Genomic DNA, 11,287 nt, shown 5'->3' on the forward strand with positions numbered 1-11,287 from the left:
TACCGTATACCCAGGGTGTTGCATACGTTGTCCAGGGAAGAGGTTTTGCAACGACAGTTGGATGAAAGGCGCGCTCGGCGCTTGGAGGCAGAGAGCTCTCGGCGCAGATCGCGCTCCAGGTTCCCTGGGAGTCGGCGATCCTGTACCCTCCACAGTAGTCTTTGTCGGAGTTCTCGGTCCCCGCGACGCCCTTTGAATGTGGACTCTCGCTTTACTACCAGGTGAAGATGTTACTTGCTCTCCCAGTCCATATCACCTCGACATTCCTCTAGAACTCGGCGTTTGCGGTCACCGGAACCACCTTGGATCCCGTCCAAGGAATCTGCTGCTCATGCATCGACTCCGTCTCTTACACTGCTGCGTGATTCGAATTCCATGTCCTGTGAGGACCTGGAGGTACAAGGTTTTTGCCCGGACTTCGACGAGGAAGTAGGAGGCGACGGCGATGGTGATGGCACTTGACTACCCTTATCAGTCGTCTTCGAGTGGATTGCTGACAGGTTACCGGACTGCCCTTCGCCTTCGGCTGATTCCAGCAACCCTGCAGCAATTCATTTATCACCGGAACTACTCATCCCGCCTCATCCTATGGTGGCGGACGCCATGGTTGTATTACATGCGGTCTATGCGAAATTGTCAACTAATCCGAATTTCTAAGCGTGTAAGTCGAGGAAGTCAGATTACAAGATAGACAGCCTGGTTTTCGCGGACAGCGTGGCTGTCTTGGTTGTATCTCTGTAGCGGTTATTGGGCTCCTCGCGGCTCTCTCATAGAGTGCAGGATTCTAAGCAGGTGGCCATTGAGACTGAACTCAAGCGGATGCTTAAGCCGTTGTCTGCGCTGGCGTCAGCTACCTCGGCGGCGGCGATGGACTTGTGTGAAGACAACGCCTCGAGGATCGATCACCGTACCAGATATTCCTACGCCGGTAGGTGGGAGGGACTGGTCGCATCCCCGTAGATCCTTACGTTACAATTTGTCTACATATACTTCAAGCGGAGAAAGTTTTCTTTCACGTGCTTTACTCATTTCGTCACGAAGATTTTACGAGACAACAACAAAGTGACATGCCTAACTACACCTCTTATTACAAGAGAGGACGGCATTTATCTTCGGGGAAAATTCCAACACATCTATCTGAAAAACAATTTGTCTACGTCAGTTTCAAGCGGCGGAAGGGTTTTCGCGCGCTTTACTCATTTGGACACGTGCTCGCAAACAGCATGGTTACGGTCAAGCCTATAGGCTAGCAGGGTATCACCGTTTACAAGATTTCATGATGATCAGTTACCTGCTACACCGGTGACGTCACGTCTACATTTTGATTGGTGCCCGAGAGACAACGCCCTGCAAAGGATCCCAGGGTCGTTACATCTACAATTTGATTGGTCATCGAGGGACAACGCCCTGTGCAGAATGTGTTGTTATGATTCTAGTGTAAGGAAGTTGTCTGCAGTGACTTACAGTCATTTTACAATGGAAAGATGTCGTTTACACTCTAGACTAGCAGTCTACAGCGGCATTGGATTTCTCTAGTCGGCATAGAAATCCTCTAACAGTAGTCTCAACGCTGCTTATCAGGAGGCGTGCAGCGATGTATGGCAGTTTCTGATCGGACAGACGGCCAGTTATAAGTAGACTTCTTGAAATGTCAACACATTCATAATGTACAGCTTGTTGTTCTGAAGTCGAAGAATGACGCATTTTTATGGCATACAAGCTTATCTTGAGAGAGTTGTACTTCATTATCAGGCTGTTAAGTCAGCTTCAACTAACTCCGCGGGATTTGATTCATCACATCGCCGTCCCAGGTTCAGGGGTCGAAGTTCAAGGCGATGTTAAAAGCAAGCTGTACTCTGTCCGTTATCACTATGTCAGTGATAATGTCTACTCGATTTGCTCACGTCACCTTAGGATATGATCAGACGTAGACGTCTACTATTACGTCTAAGACAGGTTTAGGACTTTGGACGTCTTGACTCCACACCAGTGGTAGACTCGCTGGTCAATGTTTGGAACTTGCATATTAGAGCCGTCATTCAACAACCATCTTTAGGTTGACACGTCTCTACCAGGATTGAGTGCCTATCTAGTCAAGGAGGTTGCAGCAGGATTCTGGGGGAGTGGAGCTCTATCTCTTCACATCACCCAGTTGAAGATAAAAGCGGTGATGCATGTCTATTATTGGTTGACAGCACCGAGAGACAAGCTACTGATGATCCATACGGTCAACTCAATAGTAGCCCTTTAGGTAAACAAGGGTCAAGGAGGCCTCGACCTCTACTACACTTGTCGTTTCTACCCTTCGACGTGGTCGAGTCTGATCCTCCAAATAAAAGTATCTCACATACCAAGAGCCTGCATCTTCATGGCAGACGCCTTATCTCGCCCCCTACGTCTATCTCCAACAGAGAATATGTTGTGTCGAGAGACGTTTCAAATAATCTGCTTCCAGAGTGGGACCAATTGTTGTACCATCCTCACAATTGGACACTGCACCTGGATCCGTCACGGTTTCATCTTTGCGCCTGGACCATCTGTGATAGTCTTGAGGGCCAAGGGGTACTCATCTCAAGTGGCGAAATTAATCACCCTGGAGCACAGGGTTTCCACTCAGTCACTTTATGGACCTGCAGGCGTGGGCGATCGACACGATCCTGCGACTGCTTTTGGTCGCACCTTGGTGGCCAGCCAGGCCATGGTTCCCCGACCTGCGTCATCTCGCCAGCGGAGAGTCGTACCAGCTCCCAGATTAGTTACGTCTGCTTCGACATCCGCACAGTCGGCAGCTGCATCCGGACCCACTGAGATTTCATCTTCACAGTAGGGTCATCTGCAGAAGGCAATAAGAGTTAAGGGCTACTCCTTGTGCGTGGCAAGCGTCCTAGCTTGTACGCATCGAATGTCCACTAGGTCCTTATATGACGACAAGTGGCGCTCATTTGAGAGTTTTTGCGCTCAAAGATCGCAAGACCCTATGACAGCTTCTCCACAGTATTTAGCAAACTTCCTCCTGTTCCTGCATAACTGCAAGCATCTTAGAGGCAGTACCTTGGGGACTTATCTGTCGGCTTTGAACTCTATTCGATTAAAGCAGATAAACAGATTTCCAAGGTACCAGATCTTATTGCGCTACTCAAGGCCTGCAAATTGGAGGACCGGAAAGTTAAGCTTCGTCCTCCAGTTTGGGACCTCAACATCGTCCTACAACATCTTAGAGGACCTCCGTATAAGCCTTTAGAGGAAGCCTCCTTCGTGTATTTGTCTCAAAAAAAAAAAAAAAAAAGGACGGTCTTCATTCTAGCGTTAGCTACTGCAGATAGAGCTAGTGAAATTCATGCCCTGGACGTCACGCAGGTTCGCTTGGATCAGTCGAGGCATGGACCAGCCCACTTGGGTCTCCTGTGAGATTTTGTGGCCAAGAATCAGCTCCCTGGACAGCCAGACAGGCTGTTCTCCATTCCTCTGTCATCTGCAGTCTTGGGACAACATGACTTGGAGGAGGAGCTGCTGTGTCTCGTTAGAGCCCTCAGATGTTACATCCGGAAGTTGGCTTCTAAGAGACGTTCCCCTAAAAGACTGTTCATCCCGCTTTCGACTACCTGCAAAGGGGAGGTGAACAGGAACACAGTCGCCTTATGGCTTCGATCTACGATCCTGGCGGCTTTTGATGCCAAGCGTCTACCTCATCCAGTGGCAAACAACCCACACGAGATCAGAGCGTTGGCATCTACCATGGCCTTCCATAGAAATTGCACAGTGCCACAAACTATGGAAGGCTGCTTTTGGAAGTCGTCTACTGCCTTCGCTTCCAACTACCTGAGGGACTTGGCAGTTGAGGACATGGAGTGGGAGCTGCTGTGTCTCGTTAGAGCCCTCAGATGTTACATCCGGAAGTTGGCTTCTAAGAGACGTTCCCCTAAAAGACTGTTCATCCCGCTTTCGACTAACTGCAAGGGGAGGTGAACAGGAACACAGTCGCCTTATGGCTTCGATCTACGATCCTGGCGGCTTTTGATGCCAAGCGTCTACCTCATCCGGTGGCGGACAGCCCACACGAGATCAGAGCGTTGGCATCTACCATGGCCCTCCATAGAAATTGCACAGTGCCACAAACTATGGAAGGCTGCTTTTGGAAGTCGTCGTCTACTGCCTTCGCTTCCCACTACCTGAGGGACTTGGCAGTTGAGGACATGGAGGGACTACAGTCTTTCAGTCCGTTGGTGGTTGCCCAGCAACTTACCCGGACGTCCGCCCATTAGGTAATAACACTGTTACTTACCGTTGGTCTTAAGATTAACCTCACCCTCAGGGTGCGTCGGTTTTTCTTTGGAGTTCCCTTGGGTTACTCTTTGTCCTGCTTCCAGGTTTGTCCTGTGACTGTTGGCATTGGTCTCCCAGGTTCTCCTAATGCATGTGCACTGGTTGCTGAGGGATGGTCCTCCGGAGTCCACACCACCATCCATCTGTCGAAGCCATATGCATAAGACCTATGGTAAGGTAAGTTAAAAATTTATTAAAATCTAAATATTTTAGATATTTAAATACTTACCTTACCATAGGGCGGTGACTCCCTCCCAACGCTGGATGCTCCTCCCCACTCTGGACTCTTCGGACCTTCCTGTTGCCAGTAAAAGTGATTTTTGGATTGTTCACGCTTGCGTGAGTGGGGAGATCACGTCACTTCCGTGACTACATTCGTAGATTACATGAGGTAGCCATCTAGGGAATGGCGAATCAACGACTGTCTGATCTCTTCTAGCGAAGCTTGAGGTAATATGCATAAGACCTATGGTAAGGTAAGTATTTAAATATCTAAAATATTTAGATTTTAATAAAATTTGCTTTGAAGAATAAATGCCATTGTTTCCAGATACACTGTACATTAGCATTGTATGTCTGTTTTTGTGGAATGGAAGAGATAATATGGCAATATAGTTTGAGAAAGTCCTAGAAAAATTCTCAGTCTGATAGAATTTGTAGTAAGGACATAATTACTCATCTTTTTTGTACAGGGGATGAAAGACTACGCAGAGCAGCAGCGCCGCTTACACCAAGAGATTTTGGTGTACTGCGAGCGTAACCAGAAACAAACTGCGGAGAGGGAAGAACGTCAGAAACAGGAGAAAGTGGAACATGCTCGGCAAGAAGCTGCACGTCAAGAGGTAGTGAATGTAGTGAGAGCTGCACAAGAGGCTCTTCAGACAGACATGGATTACATTCCCTCAGCTGAAAAGATCCAGAGACCAAAACTTCTCTTCTCTAACATTCTGGCCCCTCAGCGGTCTCTGGAATCGCCAGGTGACTTCCATGAGGACAACATTCCAGTCACCTCCCCACCTGCGTCGTCCCAGAACCTTTCTCTGTGTCTCCCTGCCACAACAACATCACAACAGTTGCTGTCTACTCCACCAGCAGACATGCTGTTGAGTCCTCAGTACATACCCAAACTAATAACAGCCAAGAAGATTTTTTCTGTGAACAGAGTGACAGAGAGCCTGCCTTCTCCAACCCTGGTTGCTGGTCAACCAAGTGAAGCCAGTTCCTCTCTCAACCTCCTCGCAGCTAGTCAGGTCCCTGGGGCAGTGCTCTCCCCTGCCATCAGCCCCACCACACTGTGTCAGGATCTCGCCACAGAAACTGTCAAGGAATATATAGAACAGATTGTATCCGAGGCTGCAGAGAGTGGTACAAGACCTGTGCCAGATGACAAGACAAGTGTAGACTCTGAACAGACTGCAAACACTTCCTCAGGAGATGGACAAAAGGAAGAGGGTAAGGCTGTCGGGAAGGACAGTGTTTCAGAACAAAACGAAGGTAGTGAAGCAGATAGTAGTGCTACAGAGGACATGCAAAATATTGAAGCTGCCTCCGCAGATGGAGTGGTTGTGCGTGATGAGGAACCAAGTCAGTGTGATAAATCAAAGGATGAAACTCAACCAGAATGTGCAACTGAAGGACATAGTGCTCTGACACAAATTAACAGTCAGAACACTAAAGAAACATGTGTGAAACCAGATCCTTCCAACCAGACTGAGACTGAGCAGTGGCAAACCGTGGACTCATCTGACTTGCAACAGTCCGGACAGTCCACTATCACCACAGGGGAGACAGAGAAGCCAGATTTCTACACCAACCTTTCTTTAAATGGACTTGCTCGTGAGCTGGCCAGTGCCTTGGACACTGTTGATGAACAGACAGATAAGGAAGTAGCTGCCACTACAAGTAAGTAACTCATTATTCACTAGCATGCCAATAATCAGTATTGGAGAATAACAACAAATAGTGTTTCAAGTCCTGCACTAAAATATTAATATTCTCACCTTTATATAGAATTTTCTGTAACATGACCCAGCATGGCCCTAACATTATCGATATTATCATTGAATATGATCAGAATTATATCATCATTATCAGTGTTCAAAGTTATGAAGGCTCCTTTCATAATTCTAATGACATTGTGTAATATCAGGGGTTCAAAAATCCCATGGCCCAACGCCCGGGACAAGTCAGTTTTCATTTCAGGCAGTGGTATCTTCCTTGTCCATTGGCTACTAGATAATCTCTGCCAATGCTTTCAAACGGCAAATAAACGTGATAAACTTCAATTTAATTTCATATCTGCTCTGTAGCTGTTAAATTTATTTATAATCAAGTAGAGTCCTCCTTCGTTGCTGTTTATCACTTCTCGATTGATAGTCCTGTAAACATTAACATCAAATTCCATGTTGAGTTATGCTTTCATAATTACATCATCATGATTATTTCATAAAAACCAGGGCAAGAGGAAACTTAGCAAGGACAAGTTACTTTCTTAAAGTCCCTTGTCCTGTGGCAAGTGGCTTTTAAAATAACTTTTGAACCCCTGAATATTAGGGTTGTTCTTCACAATGAACATGCATAAACAAACCTATGAATACCACTTCAACAACCATTCCAAGTCTTGCTAGTACCTGTGCCACACACATTTCAGCATGATAATAACTCATAAAGTCAACAATATGTATTGATAGTTATAGGTATACAGGTGTTCTACTGTTTGTACCATAAGTCATAAATGTTTCACAGTATCCTATTTTCTTTTTTTTTAGCAATATATTGATATCTGGTTGTGTCATGTCTGAGTTCAGTGAAACTCACTAGAACATGTTTTAACAGATTATAACAATGGTATTTTGGAATGGCATTGGAAGTGATACATGTAAGAAGAGGGGTCAGGGATGGAAATATCACATTGCCCAACATACTAGTGTATATCTCTTTGTTTCGGTGTCCATTTGACTTTCCAATGTAAAATATGTTGCTTATTTTAAAAATAAACAAGAAAATCAGTCGGTATAGTGGAAAAATAGTCAGGGCAAGTGAATTCACACATGTCACTGTACCGGAGTAGACTAGCTGCTTTAAAGCTATTTCCACCCATAGGGTAGTTGTTAGAATATTTGGACGTCAGCCTCTGTGCTGTGAGGAGCACACTGTTAAGAATGTAAGAATGTTTTCCTCACAAGTAGAAGTCAACTGCTGTATACTTTGTGCCCTTTTATAACAAAACAATGAACACTTCAACAAGTTCACTAGACATGATTTTCTTTATTTTTGTTGTGATACTTACATTTAACCAGCTTCCCGTTTTACAAAATGTGACTTTGATCAGTGCTGATTTTCAACATCTTACACGGTGCACTAGCTGAGCTGTAGTTGTATGTTTTAATTTCATCAGATGAGTTTAGTACGACTGATGACTTTGAAAAAGAATTAGACGCCATGTTGGCAAGTGTTGGTCTATATTTACCTTCACAACTGCGTAAGTATTACACATGAGCCTTCCAAGGGATTAAGTCTTAACTGCTTGTTGCATGTTGCTTTCGGATCCTCATCAACCCTTTCAACACCTTCCTGTACAGACACATGCAACTTTCACTTCTAACTGACATTCTCTTCACTGTCTTCACGAATGGTGTTTTAAAGCTGCAGGACATTGGGGCCTGTAGCTTAGTGTAACTAACTGTAAGTTTCAGGTGTCTGTCTGACCCACTGAAATTTTGGTGAAAATACACAGGGCCCATAGAATGAAATATAAAGACATTTCACATTTAATGTTTCTTATAATTGCAGTTGAAATTATTACAAATGTAAACTTTAGAAACAGCAAACATGTACCGTCACTTATAATACAGTCAAATCCCAATGTGTCAAGTGCCAACATTTCAAATATTATGCATAACTTGAAGTACCTGTCGGTCCTGACCATTCCCTGTTACAGTTGTCAGCATTTGATTTCCACTTACAAAAATTCATCTCATGACTCGAGAAGGAAATTTGGTTTCGTGAAATTCAAACAACAGCTGTCTGGTATACATAAGCTGAAGTCAGTCAGTGAGAAGTGTATTGGTGTAGCTAATCGATCCAATTAACAAACCAGCGTGGCTCTCACCTTTTCGCCCTTGAGGGGCGAGTTCAAAAGGCAGATTAGTAATTAGTAAGGAAACGAAACAATTAGCACATGACATTGAGTTAACTCAACTAAATCAGTGATCATCTGATGATTTAGTTTCTGTAAAAGTCAGGAGTAATTTCAACATTTTCCTTGCTTGGAAAACATCCACTAATTTGTGGATAAATGTAAGAGTAATTCACAGAAACAAACATTAATGTCAGACTTTTTCCAGAAGTGATCTCGTCTTTTTTGTTTCAACAAGATTCAAGATGGCATCATGCAAATCTGTCGATTTCCAGTAAATTTTGTTAATGGATCTTAAGAGGTACATGTAATTTGTATTTCATTATGCTAGTACTGAACTGTCGTACTAAGGGAGTTGTTCAATTTTCAATCATTTTTTTTCTACCCTCATATACATACCTAAGTCTCAAATACATTGACAGGTCAAATTCAGTACTTGGACCCCAGCGATTCAACTCATCAGAATTGGACTGTACTTTAGTCAAAATCTGTGAATATACAGTCAGAGACTTGCCCTGGCAGGTTGTAGACTTCAGACCATCATCAAGTCTGATGAATTTGTCCAAGGATCAGACGCCATTCATAAACACTGTCTTCATGCAGTAAGTTAGAACAATTCAGAATAAACATGGTAAAAGATTTGATTTTAATCAGTTTGCACTGACATTGTTAATATGGTTTATGGATTATATCTAGAGGAGCATTGTCCCTTCGAGGCAGCAACCTCTTGTGCCACCAGTAACGTCGATGTTCATAGAGACGTCATGCGTATTCATGTTGTCAGGTTTATTTCATATGTTCATGGAACTCAGTGACTGTGTCAAAAATATTTATGTCACTCAGTTGGCTGTTTCAGTTACTGAATGTAATGTCCTGTCTTCCTCTGCTCAATGCATCCACATCTCCTGCCTTATCATTGACTGAAAGTAATAAATGGTCCAATCGGATTTGAGCTTTCACATTTTTTGAAAAATTGTAACTATACTCCTGAAGATACAAGAGAGGTTTCTACTTACAATTGATCACAGACACGTCATCCACTAGTTTATGTTAATACAGTCTGAAAAAGTTGCAGGTATCAGTCTGCAATTCATTTTGTAGTGACTGAATGACCTTCACTGTGTTTGTATTTTTGTCATGAAGGATTAGATGATGAAATAAGTCCCAGATATATTGTTGTAATGATGTTCTGAATCATCTATATCATAACTTCTGCAGACTCATTCATATTCAATGCACATAAAAGATGTATTGGATAGGGTTTTTTTTCCTTTCCATTATCATTTTGTGGGATGTATATGAGGTATTGTATATTCATGATGATTTCTGGATTCTTGGGTCTTCTTTCCATTTCCTATTAGCATGTCTGCGCCATATTTATGAGAGTTTTGGAAAACTGTTTTGATGATCATCATCATTTCCTGTTTGTTTGGTTTTTTTCTGGGTACAATTCACAGCCTTGGTTAATTACACCAGGAGAATATGGTGAAAATGTGTACTAAAAGGACTTAGCATGCAAGATTTGAAAAGGAATAATTCATGGTCTACTGTATATGCAGTTCATGAGAAATGTTTTAAAAGCATGCTCAATTAGTCAGTTTTGTATCAAGTTTAAAATTAAGATATAATGTTGTACTCTTTATTTTGTTATTCAGTATATTTATTTTTAAATTAAACATGTTAAAATAATTTTAGACATATCCAGTTTATTCTTAATTGATTAGAGGATAGTGCTTATGTTTAAAAAAGCAATATTGAATTCCAGTCTTACAGTGGTTATAGGTACTTTCATGATTAGCAGTCTGACCTATGAAGAGCCAGATTGGAAGTGGTCTGTGGTACCCCATGCTTGTCATAAGAGGCAACTACTTGGATCGGGTTCACTGACTTGGTTGACATATGTCATTGTAGCCCAGTTGCTTAGGTAGATGCTCATGATGTTAATCACTGGATTATTTGGTAGAGGCTGTTATTTACAGACTGCTGTCATATAGCTGGAGTGCTGAGTGCAGCATTACACAACAAACCAACCGGCCAACAAATTATGGTATCATTCCTGGATAGAATTTGTCCTCACCAACCAGTGTTTGTCATGAGAAGCAATATATTGAATAAAGGGATATGGCTCACTGACTGTTCATTGGTTGATTGTTCCACACAACAGCAGTCAGTTGTTGCTCTTAGTATGAAGCCCTAGAATAGTGTCTATTGCTACAAATCAAAACAAATAACAACACAGATGTTGCCACAATAATTGTTTTTGTGATTTGAAAGAATGGTGATTCCAAAGCAGGGTTACTCAGATCTTTATACTCAGTTGGTGAAACAAAGAATAAAATAGATTAGTTCAAACAGGAAAATTATAACTAACATGAAAACATTTTTAGGGATTGAGATTTCCTTCACTATGAGTTGCAGATGTAATTGACAATTGCTTGCTTATAAATGAAATAAAATATATATACCTGCAGTGGAACAAATGATTTATTTGAATGTTTTATCACACATCTCCCATGAAACATGACAAGTGAAAAGCTCATGTTCATCATGTTGTTGTTGTTTTTTCATTTTTCAGAATTAACAAGTGAAGAGAATACCACACCAATGGGAGATAATTCAAGTTGATGGACTTTGCCCTGCACATCCGTATCCCACAGCCAACAGAAGGTCCTTGGCCAAGTCACTTGCAATACTTGGAACTTGACAGAAGCTTTGCCCACTATATTGCTTGGTTGGTCTCACACCCTACAGTCCATGTGCAAATGCTGTCTTGCTCAATACTGCAGCCTCCATGCTACAGATACAATACATTATACACCCCACAAA

The 11,287-nt window shown here is 42.8% G+C and overlaps 1 protein-coding gene across 2 annotated transcripts in view; it reads left to right on the forward strand.

Moving 5' to 3' along the window:
• The window catches only part of LOC137295459 (protein phosphatase 1 regulatory subunit 37-like), a 36,118-nt gene extending 24,831 nt beyond the window's left edge, over positions 1-11,287 (forward strand). Inside the window, exons 11-13 of one of the 2 annotated variants that reach the window (XM_067826839.1) lie at positions 5,016-6,225; positions 7,721-7,804; positions 11,037-11,287. In XM_067826839.1, coding sequence (XP_067682940.1) covers positions 5,016-6,225; positions 7,721-7,804; positions 11,037-11,086 — 1,344 coding nt within the window. In that variant the 3' untranslated portion in view covers positions 11,087-11,287. The remainder of the gene's footprint in view (positions 1-5,015; positions 6,226-7,720; positions 7,805-11,036) is intronic. The other variant, XM_067826840.1, reaches the window with a different exon arrangement.

The sequence above is a fragment of the Haliotis asinina genome, chromosome 8 (genome assembly GCF_037392515.1).
Source record: "Haliotis asinina isolate JCU_RB_2024 chromosome 8, JCU_Hal_asi_v2, whole genome shotgun sequence".
Taxonomy (NCBI): Eukaryota; Metazoa; Mollusca; class Gastropoda; order Lepetellida; family Haliotidae; genus Haliotis; species Haliotis asinina.